Here is a 23,251-nt window from a genome sequence, read left to right as displayed (position 1 = left end):
GCTGCCACTAGGGCTTGGGTTAGGGTTCAGATTGCTGCAGAGCCTGCAGCTCCAGGGACACTGGCACTGGGAAAAGCAGTGCAAGGGCATCAGGGCAGTGTGCTGCGTTGCCAGCTCAACACTTTTTAATCTGTACACCTGTGGCAGTGAGAACTTCTGCCTCAGTGCCAAGCTGCCATTAGGGTTAGGCTTAGGCTTAAGCTTAGGCCTAGGGTTAGGGACAGGGCTGAGAGAAAAGTCTCTTCTACTTCAAGCCCAACTTCAAGCATGTTTTTCACATGGGAAAAATCTTGCTGCTGGTGAAAGATCCAAGGAGAAAGCTGACATGGGTGGGGTGCAGGCTGTGGAGTGCTAGGAAATGTTTGCTCTAAAGGGGTGTATGAAATTCCTCTCTAAAATGGAAATGAACCTGGTCTGTGGTAGCTGTTTTGGGTCCGAACAGTTCAACTGGATGATGCACAGAGAACTGTCACACCCAGGGGCTGTGAAATAAATTAGTGTTCAAATGCAGACCCAGTTCCCACGATCACACAATCCCATTTTCTTGCTGCAAGCTCAAAGCACCATGCTTAGGTCAAGCTTTTTTACCTGGAAAGTTCTACATTTGAACAGACCTGGTCACAGCCAGGGGTCACTGGGGGATAACAGAAAAATTTCCCTTAACATGAAAGTCTAGCTCACTCTAGAATCAAATTCTTTGTATTCAAACTTTCTTCTGCCACTAGAGGTGACCAGATTTATTTTTCTCCTTCTTCTTCTTCTCTTCTTAATTTTATTGCTCCCTATAATGAACCAAATTTTTATTGTGCTTATTCCTATTCCTGTTTTTTCTTATTTTGTTTTTCTGATTCCTATTCTTATTTTTTATTTATAGCTTTATCATAGGATGGTTTTGATTGCAATCAATTTTTGAAGGCCATCTAGTCCAACTCCCATGCAATGACAGTGGACATCTTCAACTAGATCAGGTTCCTCCTAGTCTGGCTTAGTTTTATCCCTCTTGCTCTCTCTTCATCTACTACTGCTGCTACTATAATTACTGTAACTATTGTACTAATGGTATTAGCATCATCATCACATGCTGGACTCACCGTGCAGACCAAAACCCCCATCCCAGAGCCCTCCCAGTTTAAGTGCCAGGGTAAGAGCAGGCGGGATGAGCCAGCAGAGGGAGTGGTTCCCACGCAGACGCCCTGTGCCAGCTGGCTTTGCCCAGGAGTTGGCCCATGGCTCCGGGGAATGGCACAGGAGTGGTGGATGGGGACAGGGATAATGTAGGCTGGTGCTGCAGTCCTGTTCGGGGTCGGGTGAGGCTTCAGAGCCCTGCAGGCAGAAGAGCCAGCACACACAGCCATCTGGGTAACACGATAAGGCACTCATGGCATCTGAAAAGAAAGGCTCAGCCATCTAAAAAAAGCCCTGTGGTGGGGATAAGGCATTATTTAACACCTTAACTGAAAGGGCTCTGACCTGTGCACCAGATTTAGGCTTGAGGAATGTGTACAATGATTTCATTTTAAAAGCAGAGGTGCACAGAGCTGGCATGCAGATAATAATGATCAACAAATATCCTTATTTACAGCTTGAGAGTATGATTTGGGGCTACCACACATGGCCCCACTGTGCAAGGCACTGTACAAGCACCTAGATGAGGGTAGCTCATACCTCTTAAGCTGCTCAGTCTTAAAACTGAACAGTAAAACTGGTGGCACATGAGAACCTGACTGCCTGGGCTTTCACTGCCTGTTTCTGGCAGGGTTGAGCTGGAAAAAGATGTGGGAGGCAGCAGGGTGAAAGGGTGCAGCAGAGCAGGGAAGGATGTGCATTGAGAGGATGAAAGCCAGAGCTGCAAGAAGGATACTACAAGAAAGCCAGAAAGGGAGCTTTTACAAGGGCATGTAGTGATGGGACAAGGGGTAATGGCTTTACAGAAGAAAAGTTTAGATTGGACATAAGGAAGGAATTCTGCATTGTGAGGATGGTGAGACAGTGGCACAGGCTGCCCAGAGAAGTTGTGGATGCCCTATTCCTGGAAACCTTCAAGGCCAGGTTGGATGGGGCTTTGAGCAACTCGGTCTCACAGAAGGTGTCACTGCCCAGGGCAGGGGTGTTGGAACTACATGTGGTTTTTAAGGTTCCTTCTATGAATTCAGATGGGATTTGCACCAAGAAGCAATTTTTTTGCACACCAAATTGCATTGCAGTTTTAATAGCAAGCCTACCAGAAAGGGTCATCTTAAAAATGCTCCAAGTAACTGGCCAAGCAAGAGGGCCTCCACCTCTTCACACCTTACAATACCTTTCTTCCTTCTGGAGCTTCCTCCCAGCAGTATTTCCCTACCTGGGCTGCTCAAGGCCCAAACCAGGGACCAGCAGAGGGATGTCAGCTGCCATCACAGTCCCCTCTTCTCATTCTGAGCCCAGCTGTCCTGGAGGAAGCTTCACATGCCTGGAGGGTCACGGGCTCTCCACGGACACAGGGCACACAGGCACCAGGGGAGCCACGAACAAGGAGTCAAAGAGTCCACCAAGCAGCTGGAGAAGCCATCACAATGGTCAGGTCAGGTGTATGACTTCCTCAAAGGTTGTAGCACTGTCATCCTCCTGTTTAGCTTGCCAAAAGCTCCATCGCTGCCTCATCATGTGGTACTGGGGAAAAAAGTTCCCTTTCAGCACTAAACTTTGCTGCAGGTCTTCAGCCTCTCACAGGATGGGGGCCAACACAGACCTGGGGCTCATCTCTTAGTTGCTGCCCTGCTTTGTGTCAGACTGGAGGGTACTGGCACAGGATTGGGTTCTGGACTGCAGCAGGGCCATGCAGGGTTACTCTGGAAAATATGCACACTGATACTTTGTTCATCTAAAGCTGAAGTGGTCGGTATGAAAGAAAATAGCTTGTGGTCTTCATACCTCGAGTCAATGAATTCCTGGGCCTTTTATAGCTCAGGAATGCTGGGCACTCGTGTTTGGTTTTACGAGGCTTCGAGGCTGCAGCTTAAGGTCTGGATGAACATTAATCACAGCAGCACGACTGCAGCTGCTCGTGTTTTGGCCCCTCCCTCAGGTGGGACTGCGCTGTGGACACTGTGCCCTGCTTTCCCCACTTGCTTTGGTTTGCAGAGAGGGGGGTCACCACCTTCAGGCTGACTTACCTGACCCACAGTGGTCGAGGAACACAGCGGGGTGCTCAAGACCAGCCCGGTTTGTTGGACTGCATCCAGGCCCCAGACAGGGGATCCTGATGACAAGCAGGATCGTGGCAGCATCCTTCCTGCCAGGGAGTGAGATCTGAACTTTTTACTTTTCACTGCAATGTATTATAAGTTGAGACCCAGAGGGTATTTAAAGATGTGTGAAATCACAGCTTTTTCCCAAGAATGCACCTCGCTGCTGTTTGTATGTTTGCCCCTCTCAAACTTTGGGAGGAGAAAAGCCCTGAAAATGGTAACAAACCAGCACAGAAGAGATGACACAGCTGCACAGTGCACGGAATCCAAGTGAATCCTGTAAAGGTCCTGTCATTTTGGATGGGACTAGATTTTTGAATGCTTCTTAATGGCAATCTTGCTAATATTTTTAGCTCTTCTGAGCTCCTTCTTTACACAATGCAGGTCTGTTACTTACTTTTGGAATAATGAACTTTAATGTTTAATCAAACTGACTCTGGAAGTTTGCTTCTTTGCATGTTTATTCCTGACATTAATATGCAAAATATATTTAACTTGCAGACAGTGTTACACTGACATTCTAGTTTTTGGCCAGAGCATCTCTGGTGAAGACACAACCCAAAAATGGAATAAGCCCCCTCCTTGTTGTACCTGAACACAGCTGGCCATGAGGCTTTTCCCATCCTTATATTGGTTTGGCCTCTGTTAGTTTCCTTTTCTTCCATCTTTTTGGCATGTATCTTGAAAAACAAGATACATGCGAAATTTAACTGTCAAATCTTGACTTGAAGGAAGTCAAAAAGCCACAATCTCAGCAATCACCAAACTTTTGTTCTTGGCACAAAAAATACTGCCAGCTGCCATATCTTGAAGATGGAGTGATCTGATGGGTCAGGCTGACCTGTGCTTGCATGAGGAACACAGGGTGCTGGGATCTGGGTCAAGCAAACTTCTCCTCAAGCTTCTGCAACCCCCCTGGATCTTTGCTAACACACTCCTGCTCTGGACAGGTTGTTTCTTTTCAATTGTGCAAGGATCTGGGGAGAGAAGGTTGGGACAGGCAGAGAACTCATAGGAGAGAGAGGCCCTTAGTGGCATTCATGCCTTTCATGCCTGCAGCTCGCTGGGACCTGATTCAGGAATTTTTTAACAGACACTTTCAAGAGCATGTGAGAGCCTGCTGAGCAAACCTCCCTAACTCAGAGCCAGACACTTGGCTCACTTTTGCTCCCTTCCCCCCATTTATTTCAGTTGCATAAACAAACATAGGAACAATATTTCCACCAGGCTGGAGCATTCCCCTTGCCAGCACTACAGCATGAAATGGGATCTGATCTTTATTCCTTACTGAGCAGAGTGTATAATTCAAGAACATCTAGATATGAAAAATATTTAGGTACCTCACTCACACTGATCCAACATCTGTCAAATAAAGAAGCCCCAGACCCTCAAGAAAAAATAAAATTAAAAAAAAAATCAGTGTGAGTTCTATGCTTAGCAGGAACATAGGCCTAAAAAATATTAATATCTTCATCAAAGTATCTCATTAAGTTTCCCCTCTCATTTCCTTCCAGTGAAGACAATCTCACTAAAATCATATCTCTTCTTGATCATCTCTAAAATCATGCTCTTCTTGCTTGGGCAAGCTCCCAGTTTGATCCTCTGCCTTGGAGACCCACAGATTTCATGCCCACATACACCTACTGGTGTCAGCTGCTGTGGGGCCTTTCATTAACACCTATGAAAAATGGAGAAGATGCAACCTTAAAAGTCCCTGAGGAATCCCCTCTTAGTCCTAACACATTGTTTGCAAAGCCTCAAGAATTTTTTTTAAGTTCTTTCTTCTGGAGCACTGAATGTATTCACACTGGAAAAGTGAGAAAATAAACATGTTTATACATTTATTATCTACAATAGTAAGGCACAAATTTAAACAGCAAAGAATAAGAAATCTTTGGCTGACCAACAATATCAACATTTGCTGGGGGTGACACATAACATCCTTCATTTCCCCCCCTATGTACAAATAACCCTCCAGCTGTAAAACACTGTACACAAACTTCTCTATACAACCAACAGCAATAAAAAATGACGGTATTTTACAACTAGTTACCACTGACATCACCTGGAATGGCTACAGCACAGTTTCCCAAAAACACAAAACAGTTCAAAGAGCTGGGAAAGCCAGCACAAATGGAGCTGGGCCGCTCTGCTCAGCGGGGCTGACATATGGCAGTAGTACTCCATCCAAGTCCTGCTAGTGCTTGGGCTGGAGGGAGACACACCACTCCTCCAGACCTTCCCTCCAGGAAAACTAACATCTCTTGAGCTCAACAGAATTGGTGAGAATTTGGTTTATTTCAGCTGTTGCATAGACACTGTCTCTAACAGTTTCCTATATCTGGGGCAGCATCAAGTGTAAAGCCAGCTTTGGATAGCAGCACCTGGAGAGACTGTGGTGTCCCCAAGGAAGAGTGCTGTACTCTAGCTGACTTGGAGAAATCGAGCTGAACCACTACCAAACATAACTGAGAGCTGATCCATGCTGATCCAGCACTGTTTCTCCTGGACACCTCACTGTCTGCCTGCACACAATTTACCGAAGAGTTTCAGCAAAAGAAATATTACAGCTGGTAAAAAAATGCTTAGGGACTTCCAACACCTGGGAATCCTTATTTCTTGGATAAAAAGTGATGCCATTAAAAATTCACCAACATTTTACTTGTATTCCCTTGATTTGTATTTCTCTTGCCCCATTCCTACCCCAGATGCTCGAGGAAGAGCCACGAAAGTGGGTCATTGGTGATGTCACACACGGTCCCGGCTTTTATGCAAACAATTACAACCTTTAAATTAACTTTAGAGGGGAAAAAATTATCTTACAAGGCATATATTAAGCTGCATAACATCTTCCAAGGGTTTTACACCTTTGGTTTCACAATGCAAAGCTGCTAATACTTGAAACACACAGTTTGCTTCCTGCACAACCTACCTACCACTACTTTGTTTAACAAGTGTGAAACTCAGAAAGAGGGTGACAACAACATACATCTAATTCTAAGTACACGCAAAAATAAGTGCATAGCTTTACCATAGCAATTTTGTTCTTTTTAAAAACAAAAGGTATCAGCCAGGCAGTACTGAGCACAAGGCTCTGGCCTGTGAAGGCTTTGAGTTCACAAGGGCTTCAGTTTTTGGCAAAAGCAGAGTTTAAAATGTCTGGTGTTCTCAACAGTCAAGGGCTCTGATTTGTCACCTACGGGAAGAGGTGACCTCGAGCCAGCCCTGAGTGCACGATTACTTCTAGCACCCATCACTTTTCCACTCTGGGTAGCTTCACATTAAATCCCATTGCTCCTTTTCCCAAAGTCAAGCTCTCCTTAGAGTGCACCACAAGCAGGAACTGCAAAGCCAATACAGAAATGCCTCGCAGAGGAAAATTTCCCCATCGGCATGTGCAGTGCACGAAGCCACGAGTAACACAGTGGGTGAGCTGGCTGCCTCCTACTGAATTCAGGGACTGAATTCAAGGCTGAAAATAAGAAATGTTCCACCCTGGGTAAAATAAGGTGAAAAGAAACCGCAGCTCAGCACAGAAAACCCATGATGCTCACATACTGCTTTGCAGTTAAACCCTTCCCTGCCTGCTCCTGCACTCCTTAATGTCTAGTCCCACAACAGCTTGAACAGCAGGTTGGTATGCTCAAAGAAGCTAGGATTTGGCTATAAGAATTGAAAGTAAGGAAAAATCTTGTTCTTACCACAAATACACTGATTCTTCAAATACGATGAACCAGTGCCCAGAAAGAGGTATCTTCTGATCTCACATGGCAACCCAGCTTAACTCCTCTAAAAACAAATCCATGCAGCTCTCCTCTGAGGGAACTCTATAACTCACAGCCATTTAGGGAGCTGCTGGGATCCTCCCCTAACTTTCCCTCCTGAAACTTTCCTATGGTTACAACAGGGTTTGCTTCAGCAGGGTCCCCCCTCCCCCTTCGGCATTCATCCACCAGGAGAATTCCAGCCAACAACTGCTCCTATCAAAAAAAGAAGTCTCAGCAAGCTCTGAGGTTGCAAGACATGAATATTTGTACTGTAAATTCAGCTCCAAGAGAAACACTTGTCCAGCCAGGAAAGAGGCACCTGACCTGCCTGCCCAGGAAAGCCACACCAATGCTACTTCAAACAAATACTTACAAGAACCTGCCGTGTACATCTACAGACCAATTATTCACAAAAATTAAGAAGTGAAATTTTTGAGACTGAAACCTTTGAGAAATGCATTGATATGGAGGAAGATGCAAGTTTTTCCTGGATTATTCAGAAACTTTCTCTGGCCTCCAAAGAGACAGGATTTCACTCCCTGTCCTGGTTGCTGAGGCAGGAAAACAGAGTAGCAGCGTGCAACCAGTCTGTAACTTCACTACTTTCTCTTTATGCCAGAAAACACAGTTTACTTTTTCCTCAACACTCCCCTTCTCACACCACTTTCCATTTTCAATGACCCCTTCAGTTCAGAAAATGTCAGACGTTCATTTCATCACTCCTCTTCAGTGCTCTTGACTCCTCGCCTGGTGAAAAGTCTCAATGTGTCAGACTCTAGCTTCAATTTGGGAATAAACTTTGTCTTTTTTCACACTCTCAGGGTTAGTTTTCAAGGTTGGCACACCGAGGACCATCTTGGGCCTGGCTGTACACACACAAAACCCCAGAGATGCTGTCCTCTGCTCAGATGAGGACTTCCATCATGTCTGTGTCTGGAAACTCAGGCTTGTGGAGCAGGCTGCTCACTCTGCCTTTGCTGTCAGGCAGCTTCCCGTGGCTGGAGTTCTCTGCAATGGAAAGAAGGGGAAGTTGGTCTTCAGTCCAAATTCAAGTTGTTCAAAGCAAATACCAACCCATTCCTTGAGGGTGGGGCATGTATTACCTGTACACCCTACATACTGAAAGCCATATTTGTTTAGGACACTAAGAACGTGTGATGCTGAATTCCCCACACAACGACAGCAGGTGTGTCGGTGTGCACAGACCCCGAGGTGGTATTTAAGCGATACACATCAAAGACTCTCTTTAGCTAAAACCATAGAATAGTCTGGGTTGGAAGGGATGCTAAAGACCATATAGGTCTGTGATAGTCAGCCCTTTTAATGATACATAGCATGTTTTTACAGGGAAAACTTGCTTTTGAGAGGAGATGAATGTATAAGAAACAGACTCTTTCAAAATAACATGCATAAAATAAATGTCTCCTCTGCTAGGACTGCAAACCAGCAGTTTCCACCCTTCAAAAATAACTAAAATTGTACTTCTTCACCCCTCCTAAATAAAAAAGATCTCCACTTTCTCCTTACTATTGCCCCCAGCTTTTCTTTAAAAATTAGGGAGAAAATGGTGGTTTAACCAACCATGGTTTCAGTTGAAAAAAAAGAGGAGATTTTGAGCAGGTGGGGAGAGTTTTCAAGGTGTGAAATTCTAAATTTTATATCTAGCAGCATAAATATCTAGCGTGCCACAGACGAACGGAGCTTTACAGAAGCTGCTGAGCACAAAGCTCTGCAAAGCCACCCTGGGCAGCCCTAGAAAGTTCTCTCTCTATAATTTTAGTTTCCCTGAAGAAACCTCCACCATACCTTACAAACTGTGGCAGCATTACATACCCACACCTTGCCCCCATTAATACTGATGTGTCTCTGGGGATTGCTGATACTCCTGGGGGGAGGGATGCTGACATTTTGCACTGACAGGGATCTGGCAGAGCTCACCCAGTTTCTCGCTGGCCACTCGTGTCCCCAGGGGCCGTGGGGCTGGGCTGTGTGACGGGGTGGCACCCAGGCGTCCCCGGCCGGGGAAGGAGGCAGTGGCTGGCCAGAAGAGCTCCGCGGTTTTGTCCGTCTGGGTGCTGCTGTCTTTGCTGCCTGTCTTTGCGTGGGAGGCTGCCGGCACTGGGATGGGCATGCAGGACAAGGACGGCAAAGGAGGAGGCAGAGAGGGGCCTGATGGGTGGTCATGGTGCTCCTTTCCCAAGAGCAGCCCTGAAAACACAGAGAGGTCAGTCACATCCTGGCTCAAATGCATGTGCTGTCCCCCATCCCACCCCGGAGCTACAAGATGCTGGGTATGGCTCCAGTCATTTCGTTTGGCTTAGTTTTTCCCCTTGATGCTGCTTTTTCTGGCATCCACATGGTACTTTCCTAAATCAGCTTTTTGAAAGCAGCTTCCCCTCCCTGCCTCGTCCACACCCATCCCAGTGGCACTTACTTCCAACACTGCCTTGCACACCTCCACACCCCCATCCTATGTGATCCCACACAACAGGCAGTCTGGCACTGATTTTCCCATTTATCTGCCACATCACATCATGCTGTCCTATCCAAAGGGATTCTCACCCTCTTGATTAACTTTATTCAGGCTTTATTTCTAGCCCAAATTTGTTATTTACTCCCATAAAGTTACAAACATTTGTGCTTGTATCTAGGAGGCCTTCCCTCAACTATGGCTTTCTATAATCAGTGCAGAATGATTTAATATGATTTAAAATGTAATTAAGATACAGTGCAAGGTTAAAGAATTAGTGGGTTTTTTTTACTCAAGCACAAGGACACACATCCTGCCCACAGAAAGTGCTCTGGAAATGAGCTGTCAGGGCAATGTGTGCCAAGGCACTTTGGCTAAGCTCAAGCAGAAGGATTAGCATGAAGTGATGGATGAACTAAAGCAAAAGCAGAACTCACCTATGCTTCCCTTCCAGAGCTTTTCCTCCTTCCTCTCCTCAGCTATCTGGTTGCTGGTGAGCGAGGTCTGGCGCGAGTGCGCGCCAGCAGCAGCAGCGATGGAGGGCACGGAGCGAGCCGGCCGCAGGCTGGCGCTGTCAGCTTTGCCAGGGTCCTTCCGCGACCGCTGCTGAAGGACCTTGATCATAGCATCCTTCTCAATTATTTTGGCGTGGAGATTCTTTATTCTGCCAAAATATGAATGCTCTGCTTACAGGAATGGAAAAAACATTCATATGGGCAGGTCTCCACACCTAGAGGCAGCAGGAAGGTCCCCAGGCAGATGCCCTGCTGCTCTGTCCTCTCTGCTTTTGGATACTTGGGCAAGACAGCTCCCAGCAGTTCCTCCAAGAACAACCATGCACTTCAAAACAGACAGCATTTCTAGCTATTAAGCCAAAACCTTTCTGCAAGGTTAACTGCACCCATCTATGCTATGGTTTTACTAACCCAGCAGGAGCAGTATCCTGACCAGGCTGCACATTGCTACATTTACAATACAAACACATAGGCAATTTTCACCCCTGTAATGCACTAGGGCCAAATCTGGAAACTATGCTTTGGCAGACTGAGTTAACCGCAGGATTCAGGTCTGTTGTCAGCTGGGGTAAAAAGACCTGCTGAAGTGAGTTCCTTTTGGTTTCTCTAAGAGGTGGTCTGGGCTCTTCCTTCTCCCTCACTGCTGCAAAAACAATCAGCACAATGGTGTTCAGAGGTGGGTAAAGCTTGCTACAGACCCTAAAGACTCTCAAATCACTAAAAAAAATGAGATTATCCAAACTCTTCTCCAGGAATGATTAGCACCAAATCATACTGAACAACTACAAAACTATGTTTTTCAAAAATCTGTACACTTTGACAGTCAAACTACTAGCCTGACTGTGCCATACAATATATAATACAATGCACTTGCATTTTGTGAAGCAGTGAAAGCATTAGTTTTCATCATCACACATTTAATGAACAATTTAAACACAAGATGTTAATCTATATTAATGAAGGCAGTGGCAAAACTCCACTACTTCCTTGGAAGCAGGATTACCTTGCATCTGTGACTGAAAAACAAAACCCAAACCCAGTAAAAACAATCACTGGTATTTTTCACAGCAACAAATACACCTTTTTTATAAAAGTGTCTGCAAATTTGTGTCCTTGCATGCCAGACTACTTTTAATAGTGGAACAGCCTCTGCTTTGTAAAAATGTTGGGTTTGCCACAGAAGGCTTAACAGGAAGGTAGGGAGGAAGTTATGACAACAATTCTTTAATCCCTGTTTGAATGCTGAAGAGCAAAACTAAGTCAAAGTGAAGCCAAGCCCATCCTTTCCAGGCACGTCGGAAGGAACAGAAGGGCATCCTGGTTTATCTGCACCCAGCCCCAACCCCACAAGAAGCAGGAATGGCAAGGCATATCCCTTACGTGTACTCCATGTCCTGGCAGCGGCGGTTGGCTTGCACGATCTCCTCCTCCTCCTGCCAGCCCCGCACCTCCAGCGCCGTCTCGCCGTAGCTGCCGTTGTGCGAGTGGCTCGGGGCCGAGGCATCCCTGGCAAAGGGTTCACCACGGTCAGTCAGGCTCCTGACACTGTGAAGCTGCCTTTTGCAAGTGACATTGAAACTTGCAAAGAAAACCCCAAACCCATGTTCAAAGAGCAAGCCAGGAATGCTGTCCATCAAGCAGATGGCTACCTGGCATCGGGACATCCTGTAGCAGGCTACTCTCAGCTTGGGCTGGGTCATTAATGCAATTTATTTAACTGGGTTAAAGGAACAGAGAGCATGCTGGAATCATGGGTGACCCACAGAGGGATAACAGCCACCCAGAAGGACAGGGTCACACATCAGAGGGACCCACGCACCAAGATCCCAGTCAACAAGACTACATCATGAACCAGTAACAAAGCTCTACGCTTTGGAAGTTGAAAAACAGCGCAGTAATTGCTGCCTAGACTGGAGTGCAAAAGGAACGTCCATCCTGAGTCACATATCTAAACACATTTCAAAGGGAAAACTCACTTTAGGATGTTTCCTGGGGATTTGGTTCCTAAGAAACTGGGTTGAGAAGTTAAGTATCCCATCCTCCTGATCACTGGGAAGTGTCACTGCCTTTTGTACTTTTGGACACCACGCTTTGACACAGACAAACTGGAGACAGATATCCAGACATACACAATGTGAAAGGGAAAGGGTTTACACGAAGGCATGTCAGGAATGGCTGAGGGGAGGAAGCTAGTTCAGACCAGGGAAAATAGAACAGGGAATATCTGTCTTCCTATATTTACAAGGCTGTTTAAACATCAACAGTGGTCATTTGTTCATCCTGTATGCCTGGGAAGGACAAGAATCAATGCAGATAATTGGCAGTGAAGAAGTTTAGCTTAGCTATCAAGAAAAACATTTTAGTTGGAAGATTAGTGAAGTGGTGAAAAGGGTTATTTAGGCAATAAAATTTCCCTTACTACATGTTTTTAAAACGAGGTTAAACAATCTTGTTGCAGGCCATGGGATGGGTGCAGCTATATACCACGTCCCTGCTCCCTCCGCCAGGGTACTGGGAGGAGCTGCCTTACCTGTGCTGTGTAATTTGGCACCTTCAGACTCCCAGAGGCCATTGCTTCAATCTGATGCCTAGATTTGATATGCCTTTGGACCCAGTCAGAAGGATGAATCCTGTCTCAAGCAACTATTCTATCTCACTGGCATGACACCCAGAAGAAGTGCATTAACCCAGGCAGTGTGACTCAGCAGGGCAAGGCAAGCAACATCCAGCCTTAAGAGAGCACCCATTCTGTACTATTTTGCCATGCTGTCCATGTGAACAGAGCTGCCTGCTTGCAGCAAGGCCATCTTACCTCTCTGTGGCAGCTGTGGCTGCAGCGTTCATGGCAAAGTGCCGGATCGTACTCTCCTCCAGGTACTTCTGCTCCCACTTGGTCATGTCAGCTTCCAAGGCCAGGATCCTCTCCTCCTTCTCCCGCACCAGCTCCATGAGGGCCGGGGCATTATGCTCTGGAAGGCTGCTTGCCTGGTAGCTGCCCTGCCTCTGCCAGTGGAAACAGTGACAGTGACAGATATTCATGCCCCACCAAGCTGACCCTTTTTTCCTCAGTTTTCTGGCACATTCAAAGACACCTCCATGTCTTTTGACAGGGGCAGGTGGAAATCCCAGGCTAAATCCCTTAGCTTGCAGGAGAACTGGCACATTGACCATATGTGCAACCCTAGCACAGGCTTCCCCAGACCATGCTGACAGAAGCAGGGATATTGCAGCTACCCTGGATGTGTAGAGATTTCCTGGGATAACCCAAGCCAAGGGAAAAAGTAGAAAAAAAAGTTGATAGGAAAAGAAGCAATGAAGCTTTAAAATACATTCTTCTTGCTGGGACTTCATGCCCATGGCTGGGCAGTGCTAAGTATGAACAGGCAGTTATTACCAGAGGGTTTATATATTAAAGCTGAAAAAAAGCACCTTGTGACCCAGTTACATGTACCCTGTTTAAAACAGCAGCTGGGAAAATATCCCAGCCATGCATTTAAGCTTGTCCCTTCTGGCACATTAGTTCTCTTGTGCCCTCAGGGGATGCTTTCCGTGGTGTAACAGCTAACGCTCTAACTAGAGGGGCAGAAGATTCCCAGGCACCTGTGGGGTGGCTCCCATGGGATGCTGACAAGCAGCAATGGGTGCACAACTCTTTCCATCTATGCTGCAAGAAAAGTGCTTGTCCAGGCAGGATTTATTCCACCCAGTTACAGCACTTTAATTTAAGTCACCTAAGCAGCATGGGTAGCTACCCTGAGCTCCTCTCACTGCTGATAGGGAGGCAGAGGGAGATCCAGTCCTTGGCTCAGCAGAGGGATGAGTGCACAATGAGGGGAGAGGCATGAAGCTCTGGGAGAACACAGTAGAAATAAATTAATTTTTAAAAAATGCAAGAGATTTGTTACACTCCATGGTGAATGGTATTGTGCTAAAGAGGAAACTATGTCTCAGGAGCACTGGCTTCTCATTCACGCTGCACCTTGAGGTTCCACTGGCACAGCTGTACCACTGAAACTAGAGATACCAGGAAAGGGCTGCAGCCTTTGCCTCTGATGCAGTAACAACATGTTTGGAAGATGCTTTCTGGAAATGCAGTATGGAGCAGCCATTGGGAACAATGGCTGTGACTCTGCTCCTGCAAAAATATTGTCATACCTCTGTCAGGAAGGTAGTATTTTGGAAGTGTGGTCCTGATTTACAAATGGTATCCTGGGACATCACAAGAGCTTGTAATCTTCTGAGTCAAAACATCTGCCAGCCCTGCACACTGAGCCTGCAGTGCTGACTGGAAGGGCTTGTTTATTGTTCCCAATTAGTGTGTCAGTGATAAGGAAGATTTGCCATTTGGACTCAGCTACCAGCAAGCCAGGGACAGAAGAGATTCTGGCTCACTGTCTCTTTGTGTGCTGGGTCCCTTCTGCTCACTCTGGTAAAAATGAGAAAAGAAAATCACCTTTTTTCTCTGCAATGAGAAAATGTTTCAGTAGCTATAACTTTGATTACTCAGAGAAGACAGCTCTGAAACAAAAAGCTGGGGTATTTTGAAGTAAAGTGAGTCTCTGCAACATTGTGGCTCATAAACAAATAGTATAGATAAAAATAGTAAAAATACCCCAAAGCTTTCTCCCAAAGCTTACAGGTGAGACAAGAAGTTAAGAGTATCTTTCCTCTTAAAACTGACTAGATGGAATGGGTGCAGGCATTTGAAAATTATGCCAACCCAACAACCAATTGCTAATTACAGTACTAAAAAAAAATTTAAAAATAAACAATCTGTAAATTACAGAAGAATTTTCTGCCAAAAGGAACAGACATAGCCTGAACTCGCAAGACAAGGATTTCAGCAATAGTCCATCCCTGTTACTTAATATATCAATCTGTCTCAGCCTTGGTTCTAGTTTTACATTCACTTGAATTTTAATTTTTCTTAGATGTTCTTTTCTCAAATGGTATTAGCATATTATGTTCTACGTAATTCCTTTGTTAAACTGGAAGAGAGCTGGCTGAGGGGGAACTAAGAAGATTTGAACACCAAGCCTGTGGTGGACTGGGCAAGAAAGACTTAAAACACTTCTATGGCAGCAAGAAATAGTAGAGATGAATGAGAAGGGTCTGCAGGGAGCAGCAGCAGAGTGATACCTTGGGCAGGGTGCTGGGGGACCTGCCCTGCCCTGGGACTGCCAGAAGGAAAGGGATGCTCTCAGGTCTGGCTGCTTCATGACTCTGCAAACTCCTGACACTGACCCTGACCGTAGAGCTATTTCCCAATGGCATCCTGCCAGCAGGATCAGCCCCTCTGCTATCTGGCAGCACAAGCTCTGTGTAACAGCTGCTTTGGTGTCCACTAATGGCTTATAAACAAGGAAAGGTTATAGTAGCAGATGCGTGCGATGACAGATATGGGTGAGCGCTTCAAGAGTTTCAAGAGTTCCAGGAGCATCATGCTTTGCTTATGTTGCTGCTTTTTCCCCAGGCCGCAGTTTGATACATTTAGCATATCTGCTCACTCTCCTCCAGGGCCAATGCCCATGTATTTGGCATTTGGTGCAGGCTGCAGCCTGGAAATTCTCCCTGCAACCTCCTCTTTTTTTTTCCTTTCCAAGATGACTGGCCTTTGTGACGTAGGGATGAAGGTGTTATAACAAAGGTGTTATAACTGCACAAAATACAAGCATAGCAATACCCCTCTAAGGACACAAGGCTGCTGAAAAACAAGGGGACACATACAGAAATTCAAAACTATACTCCTAGCCCATTCTGGACTGGACTGATATATAAATAATTTATTGTCTGAAGATGATATCACTTGGGTCCAGATCTGTTGTAGGTTGAAGCTTCTGTGAACCACACACATCAAGCTTTGCACAGAACAAATATGGGCCTAAATCTTGCTCCTACCAGATCCCACATCATCCCACTTGGCCTTTTCAATGAAACATCAGCTAAAATTTTTGGGGTGAATCTCACATGTACCGCACCTTTCCTCTCTTCCTTCTGTGTGGAGCCGGTTTGTGCACAATTGCTAGAGAGAGAAATACGGAAGGACATTTTCCCCTGCCTGCCCTTGGGCAAGGGAGCCAGGACATCTCAGCTCAGCAGCAGGCAGGGTTCAACTGTATCCAGAGCCCCACAGCAGAATGGCCCCACCCTCTGCTGAAGATCAGGAATAAGAATCATAGAATGATTTGGGTTGCCAGGGACCTTCAGAGATCATCTAAATCCATCCCTCCTGTCATGGGCAGGGAAAACTTCATGAGTTCAAAGGCCCATCCAACATTATCTTTAACGCTTCCAGTGATCAATGATCCAAAGGAATGGTTTAGGAGGAAAGCCCAACAACCCAATCCAAAGACAAGGTATCACCTGGCAGGGCTGCAAGTGACCACCTCAGTTCAAATCAACACCAAAGTGCTGGGGTCCTGCCCATATCACCCTGTGCTCACCTGCTGCATCCTCAGCGAGTCCAGCTCTCTCTCCAGGCGTGTGCGCAGCCGCCGCTCCATCTGCTCCCTCTTCTCACAGGCTGCCTGCAGCTGTGTCAGCGCCTGCTGCAGCTTCTCCACCTTCTCCACGTAGGCCTGCTTCCTGCGCAGCTGTGGGGCACAGGGGTCAGCAGGCTGCAGGGCACTGTACCCCACCCCGGGCCTCTTCAGGCACACACTGAGCTTGAGCATGGCTTTGGTCATTTGCTTCCAAGAGTTCCTCTAGGGAAAGGATGGTGTCTTTGACGGGCAGGGAATATGCACAGCAGGCATTGCTGGGACACAGCTACCCTTTTTGGAAGGAATGCTGCCCCAGATCTTCCACCCACTGAGGATCTGCTAACCATGAACCCCCCAGGCCATTTCTAAGCAAGAGCTCTGATGTTGGTGGACACTCTTTGGGCAAATACGCAGGACAAACCCAGTTAAGAGGAGTCCCCGTGGGTTTTATTGACTGCTGACACTCAGCACACTGCCTGCACCCAGACAGAGAGGTTCTTTCTTCACTCCTGCATATTTGCTCAGCACAGGTGGAACAAGTAGCGTGCCAGCAGCCAGAAGCACTCCCACCTACTCTATTGTGCTCACAGGCTTGTCCATGGTGATCTGTAGATGGGATGTCCTGGCAGCTAAAGCCAGGCCCCCTTTACATTTATAATGCAATTACTGAAGGGCTAAACATGACACAAGGGTTTTGCAATGCAGAGTTTTACGGCCAGAGATTGCTCAAGCAGCATACCCCAAAAGGGGTAAAAATTCCTCTTCTGTCACCCTAAATCCATCCATGTCACAGGGGAAGTGAAATACAGGCTTGCTAACAGTAAAAGCATAGTTTGGCCTAAACAAACCTCCCTTATGCCTGGCACCAACAACTGGCAGAGTGACCTCCTTAGCCCTGCTGCAATCTAGGGTAATGCTTACAGCTCCCTGGGCTTTCCCTGAAAATTAATGAGATTATAAACCCCACTAGTCTCTGGCAGCAGTATGAAGACTGCATTCCTTAGGAGCTCACGACTTGGCAAGACCCACACAGCAGAGGCTTCTTGCTGAAAGTGCTATTTTGGCAGTAGGAAGGTGTTTGTGTCACCTCCAGCCACACCAGCATCCCAGAGAGGGATAGGGAGCTCCCCCAGGGTCTCTCTTTGGCAGCAGACCTCATTTGCTCTCCCATGTCCTGCCAAATGCTGCAGGGTCCATCTGTATCACAGCAGCCACAACTTGGCTTTGGAGCACCCTCTAGACCCCAGGGTTCACACTCACACACCTCTGCCCTTGTGGCTGAGGCAATGCTCACGTGCCCACCACTGCCTTCAAAAACAATTTTGCGTGAGATATGCAACAAGACAGTTCTCATAGACATTCATAAGTTTATAGGGAGGTTCTCAAGCCAATTCTGACTTTTCTAGTCTGCATGTAGATTGATAAACAAAAAAAAAAAAAAATCACCAATGCATTTAAAACACAAAGTATAAAATGTTGTAATCCAAATTAATTTGGGTTGCCAGTGAAGCATGGATCCATAAGGGAAGGATGGCTAAAATCAGAGACATGGGATGCTAAGTTCCAACACCTTACAGACACACAGACTCAAAAAACCCCCAAAACTGGATGGCAACTGGAGAGGTACCAATCCATCCTCCTGCTACATGGTAGGATCAACTGTACATAAAACCTGGCACATATCTCTATAAGCTGTTTACAAAATCACTCAGGGGTAGGAATTACACGACCCATCCCTGCAAACTACTTCACAGTTTATTTTCCTTTACTGCCAGAAAACTTTTACCCTAATGCCTAATCTGGCTTTCTCTTATGCAATTTAAGCAAATTACTTCTTGTTCTGTTTCCAAACTGTGATCTACCAGAGCAAGAAGCATTTAATTAAACAATTCACTTCTTCACCAGATCAGCAAACTTGCCTGAACACTGCCCTTGTCCCAGGGATTAGGAAAATAAAGATGAAGAAGAGCTAAGGCTAAAAGGAGATCATCCAAGCAAATAAATCTGAGTAAAGATGAGTGGGTCTTGGAAAAATATCTGTGCTAGAAATGTAACTCCAGTTTGAACAATTGCATTCTACAGATATGAGATTTGAATGAAAGACTGTAAGGGATGGAGAATCCACTGTCACTCTAAGTAGATTGTTTCAGTGTTAATTACTCTTAACTCTTTATATTCAGCCTGATTTGCTAGGCTTCAGTCTCCAAACACTGCATCTCATTATTTCCTCTTATGTTAAATAGAAATGTTTAATCTCTCTTCAGCAATTCCTTCTTCATCCATCCCTGGATGGATAAAGGGAGAGCAGTGGATATTGTCTACTTCTACTGCACCTGGGGAGAAATAAGCCCATACTCCAGTACAGGATGGGGGCTGACCTGCTGGAAACCAGCTCTGCAGAGAAGGACCTGAGGGTTCTTTACTATGTGGGTGACCGAGCACTGGAACAGATTGACCAGAGAGGCTGTGGAACCTCCCTCACTGCAGATAATCAAGAACCATCTGGACACAATCCTGTGCCATGTGCTCTAGGATGACACTGCTTGAGCAGGGAGGGTGGACCAGAAGACCCACTGTAGTCCCTTCTAATCATAACCATTCAGTGATTCATGTTCATGTGCACAGACTGAAGCTCAAACAACTTTTCCCTTTAATTCTTCCCAGCAAAGAACAGCTTCTGGACCCCAAATAAATTGTACAGCTGCTTTCTGAGCCCTCTCCAATTATTCAGTTTTCTATTCAAAGCATGGAACAGACACATGATTCCAGTAGCAGTCTGCTAAATGACATGTGGTAATAATACCACCTACACATTTTGAATTAAATCCTTCTACTAGCAGGCACTCAAGGATAATGCAGATTTATATAGAACACTATCTTATGTTAATTCAACTTACTCGCTACTGCTTATTTCTCAAGGCTTGATTTAAAATGCTGTTAATTACATGCTGCTGGTAGAAGAAATCTGGGCAGATTTACAAAGCAGTGTATGAGCTAGAGCTCTGTTAACAATAATAACAGTCATTTTGATTTGACTGAATTTGTGTTTTCCTCAATATATTCCAAACTATAGTAAAAATCCCTGGCTTAAAATGAAGGTTTAACACTGCAGCTTATCTTCTGCATGTGTCTAAATAAGATCCAGAAACACTGGAGACTGTTGAAAAGGTGCTCGGATTCAGCCATGAAAAGAGGACAAAAGGGAAAGTGAGTGCTGGAGCTTGGGCACGTGCTGGCAGCCTCAGATTAACTGCACTTCACCCAAGCTGCCTGACACTGCCTTGAACAATTAAAACACACAGCTGGACTAAAATTCATTTGAGCTGCCCCTAGACAGAACAAAGAAGTTAAAAGGTACCAGATCAACATGATAAGGACTCTGATATACTCTGGCAAATACCAAGGCATCACTCTCATATGTCACCTCTAAGACCTACCATGCCCAGGGCAGGAGTTTACCACCTCTGTAACACCTACTGTGCCCCAGGCAGGAATTTACCACCCCCATAACTCCTGCCATGCCCTAGGCAGATTAGGAGCTCCCTAGAAGGGAACATCTAACCTCTGCTCAGCTCTACCAGTCCACAATCCAGGATCCAGCAGAGGCACATTTACATTTCTGTTGAATGACTAGACTAAAACCTGACTACTGCCAAGGTCTTAGAGCCCTAAGGCTGCAAACATACAACACAGCAGGCACAAGGTAGGTTCTTGAACCACCTGCCTGGAGATCACTGTATAAATGCTTCTGCCTTCACTAGTCTCTACTCAGCAAGTCAATGTTACCTGCCAGTACCACACTGACAGTCTGTGGACCAGACACAAGCTAAACACTACTTCTTCCCATCCCCTCCATGATGCCATGAGTGTAGAAGCAGGCATTGCCACCCAAACCATTCCTTTATTCAGCCCTTTGTAATGAAATGCAAATAGAAAACCTCAGGTTGCCTTTCAGCCAAAGACTGTCAAGTGAATTATGTACAGATTAAAGATATGATGGCTCCTGCAGTTACCCCAAAGGGACTGCCCCAAATACACCCAGATGGTGAGCAGGCTTTAGTCTAACTAACAAAGGAGCAGTTAACTTAATGTGATCCTCTTCTTGCTCCTGAGTGCATCCATCCAAGGAAATGGAGTTTTTAAAGTATTTCTAAACAGGCAGTCTGAATAGGCTATTTTGGTCAGGTATAAACCAGCAATGTCTTCAGCACTCACATATAGCACTTTAAATCTTCCAGACTCAAAGTAACCATTGGTTTAGCCTGACAGGGAGTCTGTCATTGTCATTTTACTGTCAATAAAAAACATACAAAAATCACAGAGGTCAATTCTCCCTTCACCTTTCCAAGACAATGAATGGCACTTAAGTTAATTGCAAGTATTTGAGAAAGGCTTTCTCTGCTCCCCACAAGACCCCTTGCATCCCCGCTCCCCTTGCCAGCCCTGGGGAGGGAGGAGGTGGAAAATGAGGCTGGGAAGGGGAGCAGAGCTGCCCAAGATCCTGCCAACAGTCTGTGCCAGAGTCTGAACCTCTACCTAATCTGCTAGGGCAGAGGGTCATCTAGCCTTCCTGTCACCAACGACCTGGCCACTTAGGCAGTAAAGATCAGGTTCCTTTTACTTCCCATAAAACACTCTCTCTCTGTTGGTCCCAGGGACAGAGATTTTAGGGGTCTGAAAGGTCAAAAGGGCCTGTTTTGACAGTTTTACCCAATCTGCTACCATGCACTGACTTTCAACCAGTTACTAGATCCACACCTCCTGATTTGAAGGTCCTTAAGGAATTCAATAAATTGAGATTTTCTTCACCAGTAATGGAGAACTGATAATGTCATTCTTAGATATAGTTAAAACTGAACATTATTTCCACTATGAATTTGTCTAGTTTCAGCTTCCAACTACTAGGTATTGCTCTGTCTGTCAGTTTAAAGAGCACCTGTGCCTGGGATTTCGCTTCCTCTCTGAATACCTATTTTCACTATCAGGCTCATATGATTACTTATTGGGATTTTTGCACTTCTTGGGTCTCACAGTATGATAGGTTCTCTTCAGCTCTCAAATAAAACCTGCAGCTCTAAATCCTGGTCAGTCAGTCTGCTTCCAGCCAGATCAGCCAGATATTTTAAGATGTGAAGTCACCAAGTCCTGCACTGCTGTGTGCATCTCAAAAGCTTCCTGGTACTCTTTGATGAGAAATGGGATGCACTAACACCACATGTCTCTATCACAGTCCCAGGCCAGTGAGTAGTCAGTTTTTTATTCCATTTTTCTGTTAAATCCTACCATTACCTCAGCCACCAGCTAGTTGAATTTAATCTTGTTCCTGGTTGGATGTTGAAGGCTTTGCTCTAGACACAATTATGGTCTCCTTTGCTGGCTTGTTTGGCTCAGTATTGTGTAACTACACATTTTCTCTATAAAAGGGCAAGTGCAAGGGAAACAGGAAGACCTAGCACTCTGTGGGTAGAAGAGAATCAGGACTTGGTGGAGAAGGTCTAACCATGAGCCATGTGTATCCTCAGAGCACAGAAATATTGTCCATGCCTCACCTCCTCTTCCAGCTTAATAACCTTGGCTTGTGCATTGTTTAGGGCCTGGTCAAGGATTTCAATGTGCCTCCGCTGGTCCTCATTGGCTGAACGCACAGCTGCCAGCTCCATCTCCAACTTTTCCTTCTCCTTCAAGTTCTCTTTGTCTGAAAGAAAGACAAGAACAAGAGCCACGCCATGAGGACAGCTCACAGGCCCCAGACCACACACTAGAGGAAAGCTGTCACCTCCCTAGAAGAACAGAAATTATGAAAAGCAGCAGCGAGCAGGGCCTTTATGACACAGTGCTGAGACACAGCAGGCAAGGAGCTTCTACTGCCAGGGCTCAACCCCTCAGTGCCCAGCCTTACACCAGCAGCAGAGACCAGGGGCAGCTTGGGCTGCATCTGCACCAGCAGAGCTTGTGGCCCCCAGCACTGCCTCACAGCTTTCCATTCTGCTGAACTGCTAGCACATCCCCCAGAAACATGTTGGCTTGCACCAGGTACCCCTTTTTTACACAACACCCTACATCAAGAGCTGCTGAGAGCTGCCAGCTTCAATTCTGCTGCCTTCTGTAATGGACAAGAAACCTCAGCTCCATGGATGTGGGCTGTGCTGTGCCTCAAGCTTTTTATTTGCAAAGATGGAGATCAGGACACACAGAAAATTGAAGAAGCCAAATAGTAAACACAAATCTGTGCTGGACAGCCTGAAAATGGAAAAAGGGGAAAACAGTAACAAAGAATATGATAGGAAGCCTCTGTACCCACATCCTCTGCCCATGCAAAGAAAAGGGAGGCTGTGGGAGCCATTTCAGGCCTATGGGGGCCCTGGGTGACCTTCCAGACCTGTAGGATTTAAGGATCCAGTGACCAGTGCTCCCCTTCTGTTAAGCATTATGAGACTAAAGCATGTAGATAACCTCTCTGCTGAAAAATCATCCCTTTTTGGGTAAGATTTAAAACAACATTAAAAAAATAAACAACTGGCTAAATTCAGTCTGCTCTGCTCACGTCTTTGTCTTCAGCAACAAATTGACTTTTCTGGCAAGCTGTGTGGGGAAATGCTTGGCTCCATCTGCTTCTGCCCTGACAGTGCTGAGAAGCCATTTCTGGGAACACAAGAGTCACAGGCCAATCACTGGATCCTGATGTCAGAACACAAACAGTTAATGACTGAAGTGAGCAGGGGATCGAGGTTTCTGAAACATCTGAAATTTCAAAATTTGGCCTTTGTTCTGAATGACAACAAAAATAGAT

The 23,251-nt window shown here is 45.8% G+C and overlaps 1 protein-coding gene across 1 annotated transcript in view; it reads right to left on the bottom strand.

Annotated features, from left to right (window-relative positions):
• Nucleotides 1-5,046: 5,046 nt before the first annotated feature.
• Nucleotides 5,047-23,251, bottom strand: part of AMOTL1 (angiomotin like 1) — a 54,133-nt gene continuing 35,928 nt past the window's right edge. The window contains exons 7-13 of the mRNA XM_066544714.1: nucleotides 22,011-22,156; nucleotides 16,423-16,572; nucleotides 12,792-12,982; nucleotides 11,360-11,485; nucleotides 9,902-10,128; nucleotides 8,933-9,202; nucleotides 5,047-8,002 (exon numbers count right to left, since the gene is read on the bottom strand). Coding sequence (XP_066400811.1) covers nucleotides 7,899-8,002; nucleotides 8,933-9,202; nucleotides 9,902-10,128; nucleotides 11,360-11,485; nucleotides 12,792-12,982; nucleotides 16,423-16,572; nucleotides 22,011-22,156 — 1,214 coding nt within the window. The 3' untranslated portion in view covers nucleotides 5,047-7,898. The remainder of the gene's footprint in view (nucleotides 8,003-8,932; nucleotides 9,203-9,901; nucleotides 10,129-11,359; nucleotides 11,486-12,791; nucleotides 12,983-16,422; nucleotides 16,573-22,010; nucleotides 22,157-23,251) is intronic.

The sequence above is a fragment of the Molothrus aeneus genome, chromosome 2 (genome assembly GCF_037042795.1).
Source record: "Molothrus aeneus isolate 106 chromosome 2, BPBGC_Maene_1.0, whole genome shotgun sequence".
NCBI lineage: Eukaryota > Metazoa > Chordata > Aves > Passeriformes > Icteridae > Molothrus > Molothrus aeneus.
Note: the sequence above shows the minus strand (reverse complement) of the source record. Positions and strands in the feature narration are given on the sequence as shown.